Source organism: Oncorhynchus tshawytscha, linkage group LG14 (assembly GCF_018296145.1).
Source record: "Oncorhynchus tshawytscha isolate Ot180627B linkage group LG14, Otsh_v2.0, whole genome shotgun sequence".
In the NCBI taxonomy this organism is placed as follows: domain Eukaryota; kingdom Metazoa; phylum Chordata; class Actinopteri; order Salmoniformes; family Salmonidae; genus Oncorhynchus; species Oncorhynchus tshawytscha.
The window spans coordinates 22960967-22987083 of NC_056442.1; the positions used below are offsets into that span (position 1 = coordinate 22960967).

The 26117-nt window shown below is 42.8% G+C and overlaps 1 protein-coding gene across 2 annotated transcripts; it reads right to left on the minus strand.

Annotated features, from left to right (window-relative positions):
- Positions 1–26117, minus strand: LOC112266782 (G-protein coupled receptor 4). 2 transcript variants are annotated; one of them, XM_024444574.2, is made up of 3 exons: positions 25590–26117; positions 21144–21332; positions 1–2182 (listed from the first exon to the last, which is right to left on the minus strand). In XM_024444574.2, exon 3 carries the CDS (start codon positions 1682–1684, stop codon positions 539–541), a length of 1146 nt encoding a protein of 381 aa, XP_024300342.1. In that variant the 5' UTR covers positions 1685–2182; positions 21144–21332; positions 25590–26117; the 3' UTR covers positions 1–538. The 2 variants fall into 2 exon arrangements, with proteins under 2 accessions (XP_024300342.1, XP_024300341.1); XM_024444573.2 differs by lacking the exon at positions 21144–21332.

The window sequence follows — 26117 nt, forward strand, 5'->3', positions numbered from 1 at the left end:
AACGATGATACACTTAATTTATTTCCCAGTGAAATTGTCGAACACATAGCATTGTGCTTCACTCTCCGGCTGACAGAACACATTTAGGATTTTTGGAGCTGTTACAATGCATCTGGAGGCTCATTGAAAGAGAAATGTAAACATGTCAAATCCATTGTTAGATAAATCTGTCCCACCCAGAACACATACCTACAATAGATGACGAGGTGGAGAAAGACACAGTTTGATATCAAACACCCTTCGTTTCACGTTGCATCACATCTATGCGACTGAACTTACTGTGGTCTTTCTTACTGTCGTCACAATGTACTCGTGGTCAATCTTGATATGATTATTTTCATCTGTATCAAACACATTTCAATCGCAGTTTACCATTTGAGGTACATAAAGAGGTGTCATCCCCAAAACTGATAAAACATTTCACATGAGAATTCTAAAATCTCCCCCACGTTCTATTCTACATAAACTCAATCATCCCCCACTTCCACATAGTCTTGTGTTTTCTCATTATCTGCCCATTGCGGATCAGGATGGCTGTTCATTTCCTAACACCGAGTATGGTCATCTGAAGACACTCCTCTTTGAGGGCCACCAGCTCTGTCTTGTAGGTGCTGGCCTTGACCTCGCTGTACAGGTCCAGCTGCTTCTTGGTGGACAGTGGTGTCTCCAAGGTGACAGAGCCAGCTGTCAGTGCGTCAGCTGGCGAGGGCGAGTTCCGCTTGAAGACCCCCAGCAGGGTGGTGAGCGCATGACTGACATCATGGCGTGCGCCCTCGTTAACAAAACAGTAGAGGATGGGGTCAGCCACACAGTTCAGGCTGGTGAGCGCCAGCGCCACATGGTAGGCTGCAAACAGGTCCTCCTCTGCACCACAATCGCAGGGCTTCTGGAGGAAGAGGATGCTGCGACACAGCAGGAGCACGTGGTATGGCCCGAAGCACAGCAATACGATCAGGATTAGGCTCAGCGCCAGGCGCTTGATCTTGGCCTTCTCGTGGCACTCCGTGGACACATTGCCGCGCACCGCCCGCAGAATGCCCCGGTACGCACCCAGCATGAGCAGCCAGGGAACCAGGAAACCCAGAAAGGTCCGGTAAAGGTTCATGCCCGCCACCCAGTCTTGCATGGGGTACTTCTCGAAGCAGAAGGTGTGGTTGAAACGGTCCTGGAAGAGCTCGTCGTGGAAGAGGGGTGCAGAGTTGGCCACTATCTCGATGGTCCACACCACGGAACTGACCAGCACGGCGGTTTTGACCCTCCGGACCTTGGCAAACTTGAGCGGGTAGGCTACGGCCAGGTATCGGTCGATGGAGATGCAGCAGAGGAAGGCGATGCTGACGTAGATGTTGGTGTAGAAAATGAATCCGAACAGCTTGCAGGAATTCTGGCCGTGAATCCAGTCGTCGTGCTGGAGGAAGTAGTCGATCCATAGGGGCAGGGTGCCGATGTAGAGGAGGTCAGCCACGGAGAGGTTGATCAAGTAGATGCCCAGCTCATTTTTCTGCTTCACCTGCAAGTAAGCCGCCCACAGAGCCATGCAGTTGGTGGGCAGGCCCAGGACGATGACAATGATGTACAGCGTAGGCTGGAAGTACTGGTCGATCTTTGAGTCCACATTGCAGAAGGAAATGTTGCACATTGTCCTCATATTCTGTAGGTGCATTGTTATTTTGACACTAAGCATTTGCAGGGTCAGGACAATCCGACATGTTGTTGTTAATGAGAAGGGAAGAGGGAAAACGACATTCCGTACAGTGACGTTTCCTTCTTGTTGAGTAATTCCTTATATCCAGGCCTGAAAGCAGACATTTTCTCCAGGCGGGCTTCACATGTCAAACAGCCGTCTCCCATTTCACAGTTGAGTCCCACACCTTTTTCAGAGGAAGAAGACAAGAGAAAAAAAAAGTGGTGAAATAAAACCCCTCTTATTGACAAAGAGCCAGGCCACCACAAGGACCTCATAAATCTTGGAGAGACTATTGTCCGGGATCTGTCGCTAGCTGTGGAGAGGTGGGTGGGGAGGATGATGGGGTGAAGGGGGAGGACCGGGCCACTGTGTGCTGGATGAGAGCTCTTCAAAGGCCAAACACACACACTTCCTCCAAGAGAGTCACTGACGATCCGTGCCACGCACACAGCAGCAGCAGGCGATCTGTTAACTCAGGCCTCAGGCTCTGCCCACCTGAAACAGAAGAAAGGAGAGCGTGTGAGATATTGGAATTGGCAAGACACACTTCGTTTGAGTTTTCCAACCCAGTCAGTTTTTCACATAGAGTTCATGTTTATGCACTTGGAGTGAATTGTCAGATCCATTAAATTCTCAAGTTACTCTATATCAACTTTCTGCTGCCTATTGTATCTGGTATGTAGTCAAACGTTGAACTTCCAATACTCCTCACCTCTCTGCTTGTTTTCATGTTGTTTTCAAGCCATTATTTCTTAGGTCATTCCAGTCTTTCTCAGTTTCTTATGTTTTTACTCATAGTGTATGCTTTGCACAATAATAATTACAGTGGGGCAAAAAAGTATTTAGTCAGCCACCAATTGTGCAAGTTCTGCCACTTAAAAAGATGAGAGAGGCCTGTAATTTTCATCATAGGTACACTTCAACTATGACAGACAAAATTAGAAAAAAAATCCAGAAAATCACATTGTAGGATTTTTATTTATTTATTTGCAAATTATGGTGGAAAATAAGTATTTGGTCAATAACAAAAGTTTATCTCAATACTTTGTTATATACCCTTTGTTGGCAATGACAGAGGTCAAACATTTTCTGTAGGTCTTCACAAGGTTTTCACACACTGTTGCTGGTATTTTGGCCCATTCCTCCATGCAGATCTCCTCTAGAGCAGTGATGTTTTGGGGCTGTTGCTGGGCAACACAGACTTTCAACTCCCTCCAAAGATTTTCTATGGGGTTGAGATCTGGAGACAGGCTAGGCCACTCCAGGACCTTGAAATGCTTCTTACGAAGCCACTCCTTCGTTGCCCGGGCGGTGTGTTTGGGATCATTGTCATGATGAAAGACCCAGCCACGTTTCATCTTCAATGCCCTTGCTGATGGAAGGAGGTTTCCACTCAAAATCTCACGATACATGGCCCCATTCATTCTTTCCTTTCCACGGATCAGTCGTCCTGGTCCCTTTGCAGAAAAACAGCCCCAAAGCATGATGTTTCCACCCCCATGCTTCACAGTAGGTATGGTGTTCTTTGGATGCAACTCAGCATTCTTTGTCCTCCAAACATGACGAATTGAGTTTTTACCAAAAAGTTCTATTTTGGTTTCATCTGACCATATGACATTCTCCCAATCTTCTTCTGGATCATCCAAATGCTCTCTAGCAAACTTCAGACGGGCCGGGACATGTACTGGCTTAAGCAGGGGGACACGTCTGGCACTGCAGGATTTGAGTCCCTGGCGGCGTAGTGTGTTACTGATGGTAGGCTTTGTTACTTTGGTCCCAGCTCTCTGCAGGTCATTCACTAGGTCCCCCCGTGTGGTTCTGGGATTTTTGCTCACCGTTCTTGTGATCATTTTGACCCCACGGGGTGAGATCTTGCGTGGAGCCCCAGATCGATGGAGATTATCAGTGGTCTTGTATGTCTTCCATTTCCTAATAATTGCTCCCACAGTTGATTTCTTCAAACCAAGCTGCTTACCTATTGCAGATTCAGTCTTCCCAGTCTGGTGCAGGTCTACAATTTTGTTTCTGGTGTCCTTTGACAGCTCTTTGGTCTTGGCCATAGTGGAGTTTGGAGTGTGACTGTTTGAGGTTGTGGACAGGTGTATTTTATACTGATAACAAGTTCAAACAGGTGCCATTAATACAGGTAACGAGTGGAGGACAGAGGAGCCTCTTAAAGAAGAAGTTACAGGTCTGTGAGAGCCAGAAATCATGCTTGTTTGTAGGTGACCAAATACTTATTTTCCACCATAATTTGCAAATAAAAAAAATTAAAATCCTACAATGTGATTTTCTGGATTTTTTCCCTAATTTTGTCTGTCATAGTTGAAGTGTACCTATGATGAAAATGACAGGCCTCTCTCACCTTTTTAAGTTGGAGAACTTGCACAATTGGTGGCTGACTAAATACTTTTTTGCCCCACTGTACATACTTGATACGAAAGTGTACTTTTCTATTGACAACACAGCACTCAACAAAGCCACATTCCAAGTTCCTCCTTCTTGAAAAGAAATACAGATGGACACGAGGGACAGCCCTGTCTTATCCACCTGTCATGATTGGTCCAATTAGTCCCAATTCTGATGGAAACTACACCAATCACCGGTAGCATAATATTCAGTAGTGAACAGTAGTTCACTACTGAAGTAGGCCCCGAAAGATACCAGGTTAGTCTTTGTAGAGAAAGGAAGGACGGACCACTCCTATGGTGACCTTGTCGAATACAGTTCAACGGGAACACTCCTATTGATATACAGGGTCACAAAACACGTAGTCAGCAACTCATAATAAAAAGTGCTTAGAGTTACGGCTCCCGTAAGTACCCACAATAGGACAGATACAAATGACACAGTCATGGTGACGAGGGACCAATAATGTAAATCGTTCTCGTCAGTTTGCAAGTACGACCGCGTGTTCTAGGTACATTTATCCCTGGGAATACCCCCTAATGACTAGGGCACGGAAAAGTAAAGGACAGGGCATGTTAATAATTCAACATAATTCTAGTGTATCCAGGGCACAGCATGGTGTAATTCCACTATGTGTTGTATCAAGGTGTCATTTTCCTATCACCATTCAATTACAGGCAAAAAGAAATTGTTGGTTTTCTTGGGGAATTACACAGCATGCTTATAGCGATTACACCCTAACCGTCATACTTGCATTGTGAAATGATGTTGAGAATTTCCCCTCTGATTATTGATTTATCTACCTCGGGGAGGAGCAGTGGAGAGGTGCTGAGTAGCAGAGATAGGCTAGGGTAATGCTGTAAGGAAAGATAATGCAAGTAGACTTCAATTCATCCACAGAAATGTCTAATGACACTGGCATACATCAGCACCAGCACTAATATTATGACGATTTTACAGCCTGCGCTGTTGGGGTTATTTTCATTTCCACAGATTTAAAGCTTATGTGGATCTGGTTTCTTTCCAGGAAAAAAATTAACACTGACACTGAAGAATGTGGTTTGTGCCTACTGTCAATTTCAGATGCTTATCTCAGAGTGTTTGCATATGCGAGGGAGGAATCTTAACACTGCAATGTCAACTACAATATAATGTAGCTGTGATCTATACCTGACCCTGAGACAAACTGGACTTAACATGCTTGATATTGGGTTGACTTTGAAGTTAATCATGCACAGGTCTTTCTATTAATGCTCACCCTGGTGATTTTAAATTTGTACATTATTTGCCTGGGTATATTCATTTTCTGTACTTAGACTGTGTTGACAACTCTTCCTTCATGGCTCAGTGACCACACCGATGTTATCATCATACCTGCGCTAGTCTTTTGAAGGTTGTAGGCGTACTGACAACATTCATCAGGTTCAATGTCTTCCAACAGTTTGCCTTGGCGTACAAGCCTCAGCCTGTATAATATAACTCATCTGAAGGGTGTTTGTTTTGTCCTGTGTCCTCCTACCTGGTCAGTCGAGCCCAGAGGCCTGCCTGGCTGGATGACTCTTGGAATTGTGCCCTGTCTAAACCTGTGCCATATTGGACATTATGCTAGCCAGTGGTTTGTGAGGGCTTGACATTGTTGCCCACACAGCCTATAGATTCCAGTGGGAGCAGCAGGGAGAACTAGGGGAGCCTGTGCTAACCTGGAACACATTGTGCAACAAAGCGTGGCGTTTGATCAGCTGCCAGCTAGGATTATCGAAGCCCCACCACACAAAGCCCACCACTTTGGCTGTCGCGTCCAGCACCCCCGCACAATGCATTCACCCTTCACTCCCATAAATGTGCTTAGCCCACACTTTTTGCTCACTCCTACAAATGTCACTTCCGTTCAACTGATTTTGGTCTGTAGGTCTTTTGTTTACTTTTGTTTCAGAGATTTCCATTGTCAATGGGGGTATATACGTTGGATGTCTTTCCATGGGTATATTCAGCTATAGTTCGCATGAGAGTGTGCCCTTATACCATAATACAGTGGATAACTGAAACTAATTGAAAACGTTGATGAATGATGGATCCCAACTTAACTCAGTCTAATTTCACAAAGTCATTGTGAGCAACTACCACGATCTCGGCGCCACCTTTGTGTAGAAGTTATCATGACGTCCTAACTCACACCAGAGTGCTGTTGGTCTGTGCCATTGTACCCTGGTAATTGGGGCACATGTAGGTCACCCTCTATAATGAATGAATAATAGACCAGACTTTTCCATAGAACCAGCATAACAGGTCTCAAAGCGTGATTAAGTACAAGTGCTCTAACAAGGAGCTCTAACATTACAGGAACTTCCCAGTGAGTATTTCTGGATGTCTAGTGGTTTATCCATGAGCTAAAGCTGACGGACCTAACATAGTGAGAAAGCGCTCACTCAGACACAAGACAGTGTGTTCAGGAGAATCGGAAACTAGCTGGCGGTTAGCCAAACAGTCACTTTGACTATGAAACACTGGGAGTAAAAGTACTACGACTAACAATTCAACGCATAACACAACACAAGTAAATCCAGGACAAAGGAACCTAGACACGGTCTTCTTAATCTTAACCCATTAGACTCTATACTGTACCATCATGAACTAGTGATTCTGATATATACAGTGCCTTGCGAAAGTATTCGGCCCCCTTGAACTTTGCGACCTTTTGCCACATTTCAGGCTTCAAACATAAAGATATAAAACTGTATTTTTTTGTGAAGAATCAACAACAAGTGGGACACAATCATGAAGTGGAACGACATTTATTGGATATTTCAAACTTTTTTAACAAATCAAAAACTGAAAAATTGGGCGTGCAAAATTATTCAGCCCCTTTACTTTCAGTGCAGCAAACTCTCTCCGGAAGTTCAGTGAGGATCTCTGAATGATCCAATGTTGACCTAAATGACTAATGATGATAAATACAATCCACCTGTGTGTAATCAAGTCTCTGTATAAATGCACCTGCACTGTGATAGTCTCAGAGGTCCGTTAAAAGCGCAGAGAGCATCATGAAGAACAAGGAACACACCAGGCAGGTCCGAGATACTGTTGTGAAGAAGTTTAAAGACGGATTTGGATACAAAAAGATTTCCCAAGCTTTAAACATCCCAAGGAGCACTGTGCAAGCGATAATATTGAAATGGAAGGAGTATCAGACCACTGCAAATCTACCAAGACCTGGCCGTCCCTCTAAACTTTCAGCTCATACAAGGAGAAGACTGATCAGAGATGCAGGCAAGAGGCCCATGATCACTCTGGATGAACTGCAGAGATCTACAGCTGAGGTGGGAGACTCTGTCCATAGGACAACAATCAGTCGTATATTGCACAAATCTGGCCTTTATGGAAGAGTGGCAAGAAGAAAGCCATTTCTTAAAGATATCCATAAAAAGTGTAGTTTAAAGTTTGCCACAAGCCACCTGGGAGACACACCAAACATGTGGAAGAAGGTGCTCTGGTCAGATGAAACCAAAATTGAACTTTTTGGCAACAATGCAAAATGTTATGTTTGGCGTAAAAGCAACACAGCTCATCACCCTGAACACACCATCCCCACTGTCAAACATGGTGGTGGCAGCATCATGGTTTGGGCCTGCTTTTCTTCAGCAGGGACAGGGAAGATGGTTAAAATTGATTGGAAGATGGATGGAGCCAAATACAGGACCATTCTGGAAGAAAACCTGATGGAGTCTGCAAAAGACCTGAGACTAGGACGGAGATTTGTCTTCCAACAAGACAATGATCCAAAACATAAAGCAAAATCTACAATGGAATGGTTCAAAAATAAACATATCCAGGTGTTAGAATGGCCAAGTCAAAGTCCAGACCTACCTGAATCCAATCGAGAATCTGTGGAAAGAACTGAAAACTGCTGTTCACAAATGCTCTCCATCCAACCTCACTGAGCTCGAGCTGTTTTGCAAGGAGGAATGGGAAAAAAATTCAGTCTCTCGATGTGCAAAACTGATAGAGACATACCCCAAGCGACTTACAGCTGTAATCGCAGCAAAAGGTGGTGCTACAAAGTATTAACTTAAGGGGGCTGAATAATTTTGCACGCCCAATTTTTCAGTTTTTGATTTGTTAAAAAAGTTTGAAATATCCAATAAATGTCGTTCCACTTCATGATTGTGTCCCACTTGTTGTTGATTCTTCACACAAAATACAGTTTTATATCTTTATGTTTGAAGCCTGAAATGTGGCAAAAGGTCGCAAAGTTCAAGGTGGCCGAATACTTTCGCAAGGCACTGTACATAGCCACAGGAAAAACACGAGGATACAGTCTATTATTTGGTCAGCTTTGTTGAACTAATCCGTATGCCAATGAAAACAGAGTTTGCGCAGCATTGAACTTACTAAACACATAGGCCTTCGTTTGTTTCTTTATTAAATGTAGGTTAGTGGATGTTATGAACCCCGTACTCCCAGCAGTCTGGGGGGGAGGGAAACGAGACCCGTAACATATCTTATGCAAATCACAAAAGTGAAAAGGAACTGTGAGAACTAAAAAAAATCCACAGACAACCTAAACCTACCGTCAAACACTTTAGGTTTATTGTCAAACACACGGTGATGGGGTGTGGGAAAAAGGGTCTGAGCTGGACCCAAAGAAAGAAATAATAAATATCCAAAAAGCCCTAAGCCAGTCTTACTGGGTAAAGAACAGCTAGCTAACTAAAACCAATAAGATACAGTGGGTGGTCCGCCCAGTACTAACTAGGGTATTTAGACAAAGTTTGCCTACGGGTAATGTATGCCCATGGGCGACCTGGCTTGGTATCCCCTTTTCCCACCAACAAACAAACAGCCATACAACACAGCAATACATACTCACATGATAACGGACAATATGAGATGTAGGCTCAAAAACAAAAAATTGGGTTTCTTTTAAACGAAGGGATAGGGGATGTGATTGGGTAAGGGAAAAGGAGCAGTGTCTTCAGATTGGCGACTGATGACTGCCACCTGTGACTAGGGCAGAAGGAGAGATAACAAATACACACAGGACACCTGTATCCATAACAGTGGACCATTAGCTTCAGGTTAGTCAGGAGTCACACAGCTGAAGCACCAGCGGCCTCCATACTTCTGTGTGTTATTTCTTTGAAATATCAGATAACTGTGATTTATTGTTCACAGTTATATCTATTTGACCAACCTTCATACGTTTCATAATGGTGACTTTCACTCTTTAGATTCAACGACAGTCAACATTTTACCGCACATGAATAAGTGCATTTGTGCAACTGAATTAGCAGTGTCCCCTGGCCAATATTTAAACAGCACGTAATACTTAAAACTGCCAGACACGGTTAAGTCTGAAAACCATTTACCATAATATAAGAATTTTTTATCTATTTCAAGCTCAGGAGAAATTGTCAGTGTTGCTTGGATTGGGACAGGAAACACAAGGATGTGAGTCACATTCAGACAGTTCTATCTAACGGCTGTCCAAGCCGCACCGCAACCACTCAAACTATTCCTTGTCTGATAGAAAAGTAACCCTTTTGGTGAACCCTATGACAAACGGACAATTGAGAAGCTAGGGCCACAATAGACAGTTCATAATCGATTTACATTCCTTTAGCCTATGACATTTTCATAGGGAAACTTTGAGATTGTAATAAACTTCTAAATAATATATTATTTGACACAAGTGACATAGTAAATACACTGCAGGTAATATATGCTTCAAAGCACAGATCTGAGATCAGTTTTTCCTACTCCTTACCGCAATAGTAGTGACGACCTCACACCAGATCAGTGCGGATAAGCAATCTATACCATCACCATACTGACCCAACATTACTTAATATTAGCAATGGTAAGGATGGTTGTTCCCTCCCTGTAACATAACCAGTTGGACAAGTGACATTACCAGTTGGACAGTGTCGCAGGCATTCACAAGTCTGTGTTTTGGACAGGTCGTCCCAGTTGGAAGGCCCAGTTGGTCCCAGTTTAATAATGAGCGTAAACACATAGGCCTCCTGATGGCCTCGGCGAGGACCCCTCTCTGTCAACTCTCTGAGGTCGGGTGGGAAAGACCCTGCGTTATCGAATCAGCTGCACAACAATAAACACAGTAGGGATGGTGATCACGAACCTGGCAGTGTTTCAATCAACCACCAGCAATGCCCGGGAGAGAGAGAGGCGCTTCTGTTTCCCCCTCACTTAACGAGAGGGAGAGAGAGAGAGAGAGAGAGAGAGAGAGATGGGTCTAAAATTGAGCTGCATGATTATTCATTCATTAGGGCAGATCAGTGAGAGGATACTACGAGAAGGCTTGGCAGGTCTCCTAAACAGACAACAAACAGAGGGGTCAGCTAAGGGTTATTTGTGTTGGACTGAATGCATAGAGCACAGGGAAAGGTCAGGTCAAAGGGATCATGTCGTCTGCAACTCCCTGACTCTGGTCTCTGAAGAACTTGGGACTTTTACTTTGTATTCTAATGGGAATGCATTCATTGGCAGTTCCACAAGTGTGAATAACACATGGGCTCATCAGATAGTTATGATTGTGAGACGATAATTATTCAAATAATCAAAGCACACAAAATATCAATGTTAAAAACAATGTAAAAAAATAAAAGAATAAATGTACATTATTCTAGTATGTGTCATTTCATCCCCAAATACATACTTGATCACCCACTGGATGGGCCAGGGGTCTAGTGGACCTACAAGGTTTGCCACAACAAAAAATTGAATTGAAAAAGGACTTCTTTTTTTTTTTAAGGACTAAATTGCTAATCTTCTCCCTTTCCTGAAAATCCCACCCCCGATAATTAATTGACAGGCCTGAAACCCTATCAACCCTGTGACTCACATATATCCTGCTCCACCCCTGACAATCCCACCCACAGTGATAGATGTGGCCACTGTAACTTATTTAGAATTCAAGGCACAGTTAACTTCTCTCAGCAGCATACACATTTGATGTAGAAATGGCCTAATTGGTCGATATTACTTACCAAGCCAAGCAGAGCTGTTTCATCGAGATTCAAATATTTTAAAAAACAAATCAAATCAAACATTTCCTGTGCATACATGCACAGATACTGGGCATGCAGTTTCCTGTACATGTGCAGCCTTTGGTAGGCTGATGGAAGGGCAAGCCACACAGAGGCAGAGGCTGCGATACAGAAAAGCAGACACAATGGTTCATACAGGCAACGTGAAAGGATCCAATGAATTTGCTTGGGGCGCAACGCAGCTAAAATGATATGTGACAACACCCTGAGTGCATCGGACATTAAACAACGATACAAATGTAACAACAGCACATGAGTGCTTTCTAACTGCACGGAAGCAAAACAGTGGCGTGCGGGAGTGAAGCAAAAACTTTAGAGGGGTCAAAACCATTCATCTTGAGAAGACGGGGGAGGGAGTGCAAAATACAATCTGTTAATTATTATATCATACATACAACATTTCCATACATACTAGCTCAAAACATTACAAATCATTGAAAATGACAAATTACCCAATGGATGTTCATTTTCTGGTAAAAAAAAAAAAGAGGGTGTAACAAAAACCCAATTTTTCACCCAACATGATGTGGACCCAACACGAAAAATACATAGAATTTGAAGTAAGTCATCAACCAGTATTGTTTTCATCTCATTTCAACCAGTGTTGTAAACATTGAAATTAGGATAAAACCTCAACTTAAATACATAGACTTAACCGGTTGTTACATCAATCTAATTTCAACATTATCATCAGAACAATGTATACATTTAAATTTCAATGAAAATTCCACAGAAATGTACAAAATATTTTCATCCTACTGTATATTCAATTTTAGCCTATATTGGGGTGTTTGAGATTATGTTGAACTTTGAATAACATTGAATAGTTAAAAGTAACTCCTCTAACTCAAATAAAATATGTCTAATCAAATATGATATTCTACATACGGTCAACCACCCCAATATACACTGAGTATACCAAACATTCGGAAAACCTTTCTAATATTGAGTTCCCCCCCTACACATTTGCCCTCAGAACAGCCTAAATTCGTTGGGGCATGGACTCTACAAGGTGTCAAAAGCGTTCCACAGGGCGTTCCACAGGGATGTTGGCCCATGTTCACTCCAATGCTTCCGACAGTTGTGTTAAGTTGGCGGCTGGATGTCCGTTGGGTGGTGGACCATTTTTGATACACACAGGAAACTTGAGTGTGAAAAACCCAGCAGCGTTGCAGTTCTTGACACTAACCGGTGCACCTGGCACCTACTAGCATATCCCGTTCAAGGGCACTTAAATATTTTGTCATGCCCATTCACCCTCTGAATGACACACATACACAACCCATGTCTCAATTGTCTCAAGGCTTAGAAATCCTTCTTTAAATTGTCTCCTCCCCTTCATCTTCACTGATTGAAGTGGGTTTAACAAGTGACATCAATAAGGGATCATAGTTTTCACCTGGATTCAACTGGTCAGTCTTTGTCATCAATAGAGCAGGTGTTCTTAATGTTTTGTATACTCAGTGTATATTGAATATAGGATGAAAAAGAAAATAAAAAAGTTACGTTTCTATGTGGAATTTTCAACGCAAGGAAGTGGGTAGGAAATGACGTGACATAAACTCAAGCTAGCAGCTGCCGCTGACATAATAACTGGTGGAGTGGAAAAAGAATATCTAACCAACATAATACAGACGCTGCCACTCATACGTCTAGCTATGAATCACACATCTTTTTTCATCAAAAGAAATGAAAGTCGTAAGATAATAATCTTCTTCAGAGGGATTACTTGCCTCACTGATTCTAAACCCACAGGATGCAGCTGTACACTAGGGCTACACATGGCCATCTCAAGTCCAGCTGCCATTGGAAATAGTTATTGTGACATCACAGCATACAGTATAGTGTACAAGATGAAACCCTGATGAGGGAAGCATAGCTGTCAAACTGTTGGTATCTATTACATGTGTTGCTTAGGAGCCATCAGAGTGCGTGGGTGTTATTTTCTTAATGTACCGTACCATAACACAGCAATGCTATCTACAGCATGTGGATAAGAGTTGAGATCTTCTTTAGGTTCAACACATTCGAGCTCATATGTTGTTGTGCTCTCCGGGGAATCCTGCTCTTCCAGCTGGAGGAGAGGCCACACTGTGCTGAGTCTCTGGTGTCACACAATGTCCTGTGCCGAACTCAACTGAACCAGAGCTAGCTGACTGCCGAGGGCATCTGTTTTCAAAAGTCTCGGTCACCACTGTTTGGAGTATGTTTGGCAGAGGCCAAACTCAGATGTGAAGATACAGGCACTTTGTGTGGCCGTACTGGCCTGGTGATGGCTTTGAAGTGATCTAATGTTCGCCTTTTTGCAACGGTCAACACAACATCTGTTCAAATGAAGAACTGCTCACGGCACGTAGTTTGGTTTGTCACAGGAAGCAGTGCAGGGCACAACTCTACAAGACCCACAATGAATAGATGTTCACATTCATAGGATTCATTTAATGACAAATTTGACTTGGCCTTTATCAGGGCTGTGTAAGGTGAATAGGTAACAGGAAGTATATTACATAACGTGCCATGTTCAGATTCTCAAAAAAATCCTTTAAAAGGCCCAGTGCAGTCCTTGTATGTGTCCACACTACGGAGGTTGGAATAATACTGTGAAATTGCGAAATTGATGATAATGCCCTTTTAGTGTAAGAGCTGTTTGAAAAGACAGCCTGAAATTTCGGCCTGTTTAGGTGGGACTGAGGTTTGGCCTGCCTGGTGACATCATCAGGGGGTAAACTATAACATTTTATTTGATTTGAAATGAGTTAATAGACCAATAAGAGAGTTCCAAACCTCTCTGCCAATAACAGAGAGTTTTCAGTTTCCCCTCCCCACTCAGACCACTCCCAGACAGTCCTAGCAAAATTCTTGCTTCAGAAATTGCTCTTCGCTAAGAAGCTATTTCAGTTTCTTTTTTAAAACATTTTTTAATTGAAAACAATCACAGCAAAGTACTTAATTGTTAGCCAGACTGTTTTAATATATTTAATTGGTTTTTTTAGACAGTGATAGTCAGAAACGGAGGCTACATTTTAATTGGATTTAACCAGGCAAGTCAGTTTAGAACAAACTCTTACTTACAATGACGGGGAAACATATAGAGAGGAAGGACTGAGACGGGATTCATACCCACGTCGCCAGTGGTATACGGTCTAGAGGGCTAACCACTAGGGCAGACTCCGGCACAAAAGCATTCCTTTCTGAACGTATAGGTGATGACACAGACTTATCAATGGTTCACATCTAGTCTAACTGGATACCAGAGTTGATCATGAATTTTCTTCAAAATGTTAGACTACTCCTTTTACAGATGAGTCATGGTTATACATTCTTTGCATTAGATTACTGATAACTAGGTGTTCGGATGCCAACTGCACCCTACCAGCTGTGCTTTGTATCTGGATTGTCCACTAGCTGGAACTGAAAAAAAAATCGACTCATCAGAGTACATTACACGGCCAAACAAAACCGCAACGGTGGTAACAGTCATGACCAACAAATAGGTGGCACAACAAGCAATCCAAACTTAGTACGGTGGGCAAGAGATAGTTATCATAATTATCATCACTCACTCTGACCGCACTGTCTTTAAGTATGAGTCGTTGAATGTCATAAGACCAAAGCTTTGTGTGTGTGTGTGTGTGTGTGTGTGTGTGTGTGTGTGTGTGTGTGTGTTTGTCATTTCTATCAAAGATGAGGTGGTTGCTGAAAATATCAATATAAAAAGTGCCCCAAACCCAACCAGGAGCAAGAAAATTCAATTTAGCGAGGAACAGCGAGAGGGAGATGGATAAGAGGCGCTAAAACCAGGTCAGGAACACATTCATTACCCAGTCTCTACTCTTCTGACAAAAACAATGCTCTACTTTACAGAGGCTGGCCTTTTGATCGTGGTCTCATCTGTTTCTTTCTGTTTCATCCGAATCACTGATCAGCTGAAACGTGGGCTCGATAGGGTCGTCAAAAATACGTCTTTCATGTGCATGAGATCCTGTTTCTATTATAAGATCATAGGAAGCAACATGTTTTCTGCTCAACAGACACCCTGGTTTCAGTTCCTATTTCATCGATGTAGTGCAGCTCAGAATGGGCGTTGGAGGCATGACGACACAGTAGACCATTACAGCCTTGCTAACCATAGGGGTAGTCGAGGTGTCAGGACAGTTATCACCGTCTAGACTATGTGGTGTGCTCAGTCGTCGACATGCACCTAGCCCCCTAATTAGGATTATGTCGGGATTTTGTCTTGGTAAAGGTCGTAAGAGCAAACATACACATCTCCCATGCAGAGGACACACACACAAACTTAGTTCACCATATGTCGCACTTTGGCTCACCTAGGTTACTACAGTACCTATGAAACACAATGATATATATATATATATATACAGTGGGGAGAACAAGCATTTGATACACTGCTGATTTTGCAGGTTTTCCTACTTACAAAGCATGTAGAGGTCAGTCATTTTTATCATAGGTACACTTCAACTGTGAGAGACGGAATCTAAAACAAAAATCTAGAAAATCACATTGTATGATTTTTAAGAAATTAATTAGTATTTTATTGCATGACATAAGTATTTGATACATCAGAAAAGCAGAACATAATATTTGGTACAGAAACCTTTATTTGCAATTACAGAGATATATATAATTACAATGACAGAGATATACGTTTCCTGTAGTTCTTGACCAGGTTTGCACACTTAGATTCCGTCTCTCACAGTTGAAGTGTACCTATGATAAAAATTACAGACCTCTACATGCTTTGTAAGTAGGAAAACCTGCAAAATCGGCAGTGTATCAAATACTTGTTCTCCCCACTGTATATTATTATGACTTTTTCTGCCCAATTTCGTGATATCCAAGTGGTAGTTAAGATCCTGTCTAATCGCTGCAACTCTCCAATGGAGTGGGGAGAGGCAAAGGTCAAGAGTCATGCGTCTTCCGAAACACGACCTGCCAAGCCGCACTGCTTCTTAAAACACTGCTTGCTTAAACGGAAGCCGGCCACACCAATGTGTCGGAGGAAACCCCATCCAACTGACAAACGAAGTCAGCTTGCAGGTGCCCGGTCCGCCACAAGAAGTCGCTAGAGCACGATGAGCCAAGGAAATCACCCCCGGCCAAACCTTCCCCTGACCCAAACGACGCTGGGCCAATTGTGCGCCGGCCCATGGGACTCCTGGTCACGGCCAGCTGTGACACAGCCTGGGATCGAACCCAACAGATTTAATTTGAATGCAGGGAAACTGAAATCTGTCTTACCCAATTTCTACCAGCATGTCACCTTTGCAACTAGAGGTCGACAAAACTCTAGATCACCTTACTCCACCCCTTACAAAGCTCCCCCTTGCCCTCAATTTGGCAAATCTGACCATAACTCTATCCTCCTGATTCCTGCTCACATGCAAAAACTCAAAACAGGAAGTACCATTCAATACGGAAATGGTCCGATGAAGCAGATGCTAAACTACAGGAGTCACACAGCTGAAGCACAGCAGACTCCACACCTCTGTGAGTTATTTATTTGATCATATCAGATATAACTGTAATTTATTGTTTACAGTTACATCTACAGTTACATCTATAGTATTTGACCAACCTTAATACGGGACTTGCGATTGAAATATGCTGACCCTCAACAAGGGGGCCCCTCAGGGGTGCGTGCTTAGTCCCCTCCTGCACCCTATTCATCCACGACTGCGTGGCAGCGCACAACTCCAACACGATCATTAAGTTTGCTGACGTCACAACGGTGGTTGGCCTGATCACCGACGACGATGAGACAGCCTATAGGAAGAAGAACAACAGCCTCTCCATCAAAGTCAGGAAGTCAAAAGGAGCTGATCATGGACTACAGGAAACGGAGGGCCGAGCACGCCCCCATTCACATCAACAGGGCTTTAGTGGAGCGGGTTGAGAGCTTTAAGTTCCACGGTGTCCACATCACTAAGGATCTACCATGGTCCACACAAACCAGCACAGTCATGAAGAAGGCACGACAACACCGCTTCCCCATTAGGAGGCTGAAAAGATTTGTCATGAGACCTCAGATCCTCAAAAAGTTGTACAGCTGCACCATTAAGGGCAATTTGACTGGATGTATCGTCGCTTGGTATGACAACTGCTTGGCATCCGACCACAAGGTGGTACAGAGGGTAGTGTGTATGGCCCAGTACATCAATGGGGCTGAGATTCCTGGCATCCAGGACCTCTATACCAGGTGATGTCAGAGGAAGGCCCTAAAAATTGTCAAAGACCCCAGCCACTCAAGTCATAGATTTTTATCTCTGCTACCGCATGGCAAGTGGTACCGATGCACCAAGTCTGGAACCAACAGGACCCTGAACAGCTTTACCCCGAAGCCATTAGACTGCTAAATAGTTCATTGAATAGTTAACCGAATAACTACCTGGACACCTGCATTGACCCCTTTAGCAGTAACTTCTTTGACTCATCAAATAAGCTGATGCTACTGTTTATTATCTATCCTGTTGATTGTACATATCTACCTCAATTACCTCGTACCCCTGCACATCAATTTGGTACTGGTACCCTGTGTATACAGCCATGTTATCATTACTCATTGAGTATTTACATTTGAAGTTGGAAGTTTACATACCCTTATGTTGGAGTCATTAAAACCCGTTTTTCAACTACTCCACACATTTCTTGTTAACAAACTATCATTTTGGCAAGTCTGTTAGGACATCTACTTTGTGAATGACACAAGTCATTTTTTTTTTAAATTGCTTACAGACAGATTAATTCACTTATAATTCACTGTATCACAATTCCAGTGGGTCAAAAGATGACATACACTAAGTTGACTGTGCCTTTAATAAACAGCTTGGAAAATTCCAGAAAATTATATCATGGCTAGAGAAGCTTCTGATCGGCTAATTGACATAATTTGAGTCAATAGGAGGTGTACCTGTGGATGTATTTCAAGTCCTACCTTCAAACTCATTGCCTCTTTGCTTGACATCATGGAAAACTCAAAAGAAATCAGCCAAGACCTCAGAAAAATAATTGTTGATCTCCACAAGTCTGGTTCATCCTTGGGAGCAATTTCCAAATGCCTAAAGGTACCACGTTCATCTGTACAAGCAATAGTACGCAAGTATAAACACCATGGGACCAGGCAGCCGCCATACCGCTCAGGAAGGAGACGCGTTCTGTCTCCTAGAGATGAACGTACTTTGGTGTGAACAGTGCAAATCAATCCCAGAACAACAGCAAAGGACGTTGTGAAGATGCTGGAGGAAACAGGTACAAAAGTATCTATATTCACAGTAAAACGAGTCCTATATCGACATAACCTGAAAGGCTGCTCAGCCAGGAAGAAGACACTGCTCGAAAACCGCCATAAAAAGCCAGACTATGGTTTGCAACTGCACATGGGGACAAAGATCATACTTTTTGGAGAAATGTCCTCTGGTCTGATGAAGCAAAAATATAATTGTTTGGCCATAATGACCATCGCTATGTTTGGAGGAAAAAGGGGGAGGCTTGCAAGCCGAAGAACACCATCCCAACCATGATGCACAGGGATGGCAGCATCATGTTGTGGAAGTGCTTTGCTGCAGGAGGGACTGGTGCACTTCACAAAATAGATGGCATCATGAGGGAGGAAAATTCAGTGGATATATTGCTCAAGACATCAGCAAAGTCAAGGTATTGGAGTGGCCATCACAAAGCCCTGATCTCAATCCTATAGAAATTTGTGGGCAGAACTGAAAAAGCGTGTGCGAGCAAGGAGGACTACGAACCTGACTCAGTTACACCAGCTCTGTCAGAAAGAATTAGCCAAAATTCACCCAACTTATTGTGGGAAGCCCCTGGAAGGCTACCCGAAACGTTCTATCATTTCTCTACTATCTCGAATGCTGACCTGTGTTTGGATGGTGGCCATCTGTTCTTTCATACCATGACAAAGTCTGTCAATTTAAAGTGACCGACACATTGTTAAATAAAGGTTTAATAGGAGGTCAGCTACCCATTCATCCCATTCCACAGACATTATGATCTGAAATACTGTACTGTCCATGAGATGAAGGGCAAGTTCAGCTGCCATCCCCCTTGGCCCCCATGTTTGCAGTGCAAACCATTGCAGCACAGTGTCCTTAGCTCCCTGCATCACCCCTGTGACTTAATACAGCCTGTGACTGATGAGGGGGAGCCCAGCCCGTGTGCGGTGTCGGCTGCAGCAACCTTCACTTGGCCCTAAGCAGAGAGCAGGTATTTAATCCTGGCCTAGCAGGCTGCTCATTTCACGCTCGGCTGGAGAGCCAACGTCGGGTCTCTATAAAGCCCTGGGCAGGCGTCCTGCAGGGAAAATTAATGACTTCAATAAAAATGCCGCATTTTCCATTCAAATTCCCACCGGAGGGTTTTATTGGCTGAGCCTTAATTTGGTCCAATCAGCTTGTTGTGCCGGAAATGAATTATTGCGTGTTGGACTGTGGCCACACTCTGAGCCGCAGACCCTTTGAGGTTCTTACAAGACAACTGACATATCACCCTTTCCTCTCTCTCTCTCTCTCTCTCTCTCTCTCTCTCTCTCTGAGGTAGGATGCTGAAGTACCAGCCAGCTCCAGGGACACACCGGGGCATTCAAGATGCCACAGATCCCACAGAAGAATCTGTTGGATTTTTGTAAACGCCAGCACTTTATGAGTTTGAGTAATCACAGCTGAAAGCTGCTTTTGTTTAAGTCTGAATTCAGGCTTTGAAATCCTCCCTGAGCCAAAGCCCCACTAGTAACTGTTATCAGCCTGCTGGTTGACAGGCTTGAAATGGCAGCAGACCCAGAGTACACAGTGGAAGAATGCCACTGACACTTCCTAGACAAATAAAACGGCTGCCTGCAAGAGGAAATACATGGTGGTACTACAAGGCGAATGCCAGAGTGCAAATAGATCACTTCAATGAAGAGAGGTCTGGCTCTGGGGGTATGGGTGCCGCCGGGGATTTGTCAGTCCCTGTGTAACTTCCTGTTCTGTCAAACTTAGTTTAGTTTAGTTATTAGCACTATCCTGGGGGAAACAAGCAGCATGTCATGAGGTCATAAAAGGTCAAACCAAACTAAATTATTGCAGATCAAAGCTCTAATTCATACTGTTTGTGTAAAGTCCTTTCTCATAATGCTGGTGACCAGGGCCAGGCTTTCAGGCGGCTGGATAGAGAATGAAACCTAATGAGACATGACCGTAATACACAGACTATGGTGCTGTTGTGGGTTGATGAGCACGGTGCTCCCTAGTTCATGTGTACGTGTTGTCTGCGTGTGCATTAGTAACCCGCTGTGTGATCCCCATGGGAGCTCTTAACCAGAATGAGCTTTATATTACCAAAAAGGAAGTGCGGGACGGGTGCCCAAATTAACCAAACATTACTTGATTAACGGTCAAGAATACAAGTCCCCAACAAGCTTTCCTCTGTCCTCACAGTGAGAAAATAGGGGTGAGAAAGGACACATTTTGTTTACTGTTTAAAAAGGTGGAAAGAGGCCTAGCCGACCATAAAAGGTTTATGTGAAGTGCCAGAGAATCTGAGGCAGTACTAACTCAAGTTGGCATGTTTTGCTATGTGTGTTTTTCCCATCTTTTGTTTAAAACACCACTCAAAGTCAGGAAATCCTCCAGTTTACAAGCAGCGTTCCCCATGCCAGTGAATATGAAAGAAAAACAACCTCTTGACAGGAAGGATAGTCCGCAGCCCCTTTAGAAATGGTCCCTCAATTCAATTTTTTTAGATAAATTAGATATTTTCCACCATCATTTTTCACCCAAACGAAACCAACCCTTTTGCTATGCCAATCCATTGCCCCTCACATTCACAATACAAATCATGTTTGTCACAACAGCACTCATGGACAAAGTACACCCGGATCTATGACTGCACTTTCCAAACCACGGAAGAAGAAATCTTCCTCCTCCAACCCTGAGGCTTTCTTCCCATATGATATTTCATCCACATGCACTTACATTTTCAGAGTGCTGTGTAATCGATGGCCTGCAGATTAGGCAAAGTGCTGGTAGCAGGTGCACACAGAGTGCAGACGACTCGGAGGCTTGTATTCCCTCTCTGATGTCTTTGTGAAAGTGCTGCCAACCTGACGCCATCTCGAAATGCTTGTTGTCTATGAAGTCATCATCCGTGTTTCTGTAAACACACTGTATTCAATTGCATTTAGAATAGTTATTTGTTGCGCAATGCACAATGACTGGGCTTATAAAAACACGTGTCACTCCAATACCAGCGGACAGGTAATAGGCTATTCTTCTCCTCAAACTAGGCTCTGTACAGTATGTATGCTGTATGTATGCTGTGTGCGTGTGATAAATAAGATACATGACGACTAACAAAAATACCATTTAGTGGCCAATTTAATGCCACTAAATCATGCAAATGCACCTATAAACCGATAAGCATGAGCGGTCAAGCGTATTTTTGGGCCGATTAACAGTTAACCGTTAACATCCCTAATCCCAATGTTAATAGAGTCAGTTCAGCATGAATTACTTTTCTGAACAGAGCAAGCTGAAATGGAATTGACCCCTACCAAGGTACTAAACCTGGGATGTCAGAAACAGCAGCAAAGGTCATTCTGAAAACCAGAATGAAACATTTGAAATTCTATAATATGAAAAATCGGACTTAAAATGTAAATAAGGCATGGTATTGGTCACAGCTGTCATAAAGCAAAAATGAAAAAAAAAAAACAGATGGGCATAAGGAGGCTAGTTCTTTAATATTTGAATATACAAATATTTTCTTTGTTGCTTTACCAAAAGAACACAAACAAGCATGGGAGATGGACTGTTTCAATGTAAATTCCAGTTAGCTTTATGAGGGATAGGGATATGCCTGAACAATGGGAAGATGTATACCCTCTAAAGCATTTGGAGCTTTTACAGTAGCATATGTGACTCACCACCTGGATTCGGTCTTATGTAGCAACTTTGTGGTTTTTTTATACATTGGATAAAAGTAGAGACTCAGCACTACAAAATGGTATATCATACACTATATTTTTGAGGAACAATGGGAAAGCAATTCTGCTTTGAAAGTTGATAGACTTGTAAACTCACTTTTGAAAAAAATGGCCTTTGAATGTTTTGGTATCTAGTGAAGAGCTCTTCTTTGTCTACACCCATTCAGAATCATTCACACCCTCTTATTCAGCGTTCAGAGTGCACGCTTGACGCTCTGGCCTTCCGCAAGAGACCTGAAAACATGTCAAAAGCCTTTTCATGGCATATTCTCAGTGGAACGTCTACCTCAGTGGCCTGCACAACAAATTAGAGGCTACAGTCCAATGACAACACCTAAGCAGGCAATCCACCTCTGCCTGGAAAACAATATTCAATTAGACCAAGCTGTGGTTGGGCCGGCTGAGGCTCCCCGCTCGTTATTTGGTGATAATCACTTCACTTGTCAGGCTATTAAATGTGCACTGTGCAGAAATCATTCCGCAATTTCTAAAATACGAATAGTTCACCTAATATCAGTTTATGTGACAAAACAAGAAAGTATAGTGTAGAGAAGCAGGGCGACAGGGTAGCCTAGTGGTTAGAGCATTGGACTAGTAACCGAAGGTTGAAAGTTCAAATCCCCAAGCTGACAAGTTACAAATCTGTCGTTCTGCCCCTGAACAGGCAGTTAACCCACTGTTCCTAGGCTGTCATAGAAAATAAGAATTTGTTCTTAACTGACTTGCCTAGTTAAATAAAGGTAATAAAAATAATAATAATTGTACCATCTAACCCGCTGTGAAATATATTTTCCATAACTACAAATATTGTATTTTCAGCTGTTTGAAGCTGGTGTACAAAGGTAAAAGTCGCAAAAATGAAAGCATAGAAATAGCACACATAGAACAGCTCTACCACTTCTTAGACTTACTTTCCATGACAATAACATATCTATTACATATATTTCTATGTGAATATGTTCAGGTCACCCAAAAAGTTACATATTGCAGCTTTAAGTGTCCATGCTTATCACACGTCCCCCTTGTGAGACTGTGAGCAATCAAGTGGCTCTAGCTTGGCTAGATTAAACATGTGAGCGCTTCCCCCTTCAGTGACCTTGGATACTGAGGACCCAGCCCCAGAGAGAAAGGCCTGCAAGCAGGCAGGCAGAGGCAGGAGGACTAGCTACTGAATGAACCCTCATAAGTGGTTGACCTGGAAGAGATCAACCACCAGTCATTGTGTGTGGACATGATTTAATATGATGCCATGAAAACACAGTCAATGAGGCGGTAAAACCCTCCCTAGCTCCGTTTCAGTGGGCACAGTGCACTACAGTAGGTACAGTGCCAGCATACAACCCAATACAAATTGAGTGCATAACGAGAGTACTGTACTATAACTCATCAAGTTAAAGGGACAGCATTTTTAGATATTTAGATATTTGTTTCCAGTCTATGGACAAGGAGTGACTGTAACATTGATCCCACAATACTCATGCTGCTCATTGTTTGCAGTGGCTAGTGTAGCTAAACCAAAGTGTGGATTGCAGACATTCGTTGTCCATACACCACTTTCAAGGTAAGGAAACTAAATGTAAAAAATAAAAAAATAAATCTAAATTGCTGATTTATCCCTTTTTAAGCTGGGATTTGAAAGGACGTACACGATTAAACGTGTGGGATATTGGGGAGAGTATCAGTGGCGTGTATTCATGGTTGCCAAGGGAAGTCAGGCTTCCCCCAAAAAATGTACCAATAACTTGTTTTATTAAATAATTTAGAGTTCATCTCTCTGTGTTTCATAATTGTCCTTCAATTTGCAAGAGGCTGAATGTATCTCACAGGGGAAAGCATCTGAGCGAGCAAAACAGCGCCCCTCTGTCTCTGTAGCCCATCTATCTGATGCTGTCTGGTCAAAAATAGTATAATATTGTTGCTGCCCGTAGCACTGAATGCAAGGGAAGCCAGCAAGCATTTGGCCTCCCTTGATTAGAAAATGATACAATAATAGCCAATCAGCGCTGAGCTAAACTGAGTGAGCTCAACTGTGAATGGTCCTGTTGCATCAATTAACAGTGCCAAGGGTAGCCAGTTTGGATTTGGTTTTACACCAATCACATCACATCAAAAGCCAAACGTTATTGACAGAAAAAAACTTGAGTTATTGCATCTCGATATGGTGTTGTCTTCCATTGGGCACATACACATCTAGCAAACCAATGTTGTGAGTTTGAATCTCATAACGGACTAATTTAGCATTGTAGCTAATTAGCAACTTTTCAACAACTTACTACTTTTAGCTACTTAAAATACGAATTGTAATTCGTAACATATCATACACGAAATGAGTGATGGACATCCACAAATGAATACATACCATACGAAATGTAACTAATCATACAAAACAATACGAAATGCTCTGAGACCAGGTTGCAGCCAGCGTCGGGTAACTAACTGTATGCTTTGTGGACTCCACCAGACAGATGTTGCTCTCTGGTTTTGTGATGAAACAAAGGTGTGGCTTATGAACTAACAGGTTCTCGAGCAAAGAACGCACATATCACAACACGTAGGGTGTAATATGGCTTTTTATGGCTTGGCTTCCCCACTGATTTTACCCACGCATCGCTACTGGAGAGTATATACCTGTAAAGGCCTAGAATGTTTGAATAAATGGCTTATAAAAGCACTGGAAGTGAGCAGCAGCAGTTAATTGCAGCGGTTTGGTAAGACGACACCGTCTAAAAGCCAGGGTAAATAATTCCAGAGCTTTTAGCAAACCACACTGTGAGTCTTGAAGGTCAGTAGCTCAACCCGTTAAAGGGTAATCGTTTCCCTTGTTCAGAAATGGGCATTAGTTGAATACAATACAGAGTTTTTAATCGGTGAGATTCTGCTGTAAATACTACAACCATCAATGCAGCCAATGAGCATTTTGAAGGAGGAACAGACGTTACATTGTGCTGAATGTTTACAGAAAAGACCCCCAATGTGCATTGGACTTGACTCCATTAATACATTAATAATGGAATATTTTTTGGTATAGCAGGAGAGCAATTCACTTAAGGACGTGCTATCAATTAACTGCTTTTGCTACTGTTAAATAAGTGGGAGCGGTAGAGATAGTAAAACCTTCAAATAAAGTTACTATAAATGCTGCCAATAGAGTAGTTTCCTTTTCACGTTTCACTAGACCCATCAACGATTGCAAATGTTATCTTATCAGGAATTCACACTATTACGTTACTTTCGATAGGTCTACCCAAAATAGATATAGATAGATAGAAAACAGAGAGATCTATTGAAATAAAAAGGCAATGATAAATGTAATGAGGGTACAAAACATACGCCTAAAATAAATGCCCATCCTCAAGCAGGTGATAACAGGAGCGCGCACTTCTAAAGTCTAAATTGGCATGTATAGTTTACATTAAATACACGGTGGAACACTTACATTCAGGTAGGTTCGGTGTCAATTTACCTCCACGACATTGTCTATAGTACAACTGATTCGTTGAGGAAACTGTGTAATCCTCACTCCGTATTCCTCCGAGAGAGAGTCCTGAGCTGTGTCGAATTCTTCTTCGCTCACCTTGTAGATGGCGCCACTGGTACACTGCACTCGCGGTACGCGTCTGCAATCTGCACATTGTAGTCTATCTGGCAGAATGCTTCATATTTGCCATCAGTTGTTTATCGGATATTGCATTTCTTTAACTTCTGTGGAAAACCCCAAAAAGTAATTGAGAGGGGAAATAGAGAGTAAGAGCGAGAGAGCGCAAGAACGAGTGCGTGCTTATTTGAGAGAGCGTGCCTGCGTGTGTGAGACAGAAAGATAGATAGATTCAATTGCTGCCATGAACAGGACATCAATTATTGTAAAGTAATGGTCAACACCAAAACAGGGATCCAGTGTGAAATGAAACCTGTTGAAATAATGGCCCGTCTTTCTGTACATCACACTAAAAGGCCCCCATCCTAG

What these genes read in the sequence shown, in the direction of transcription:
- LOC112266782 (XM_024444573.2), bottom strand. Translation starts at nt 1,684, where the DNA reads ATGCTTAGTGTCAAAATAACAATGCACCTACAGAATATGAGGACAATG.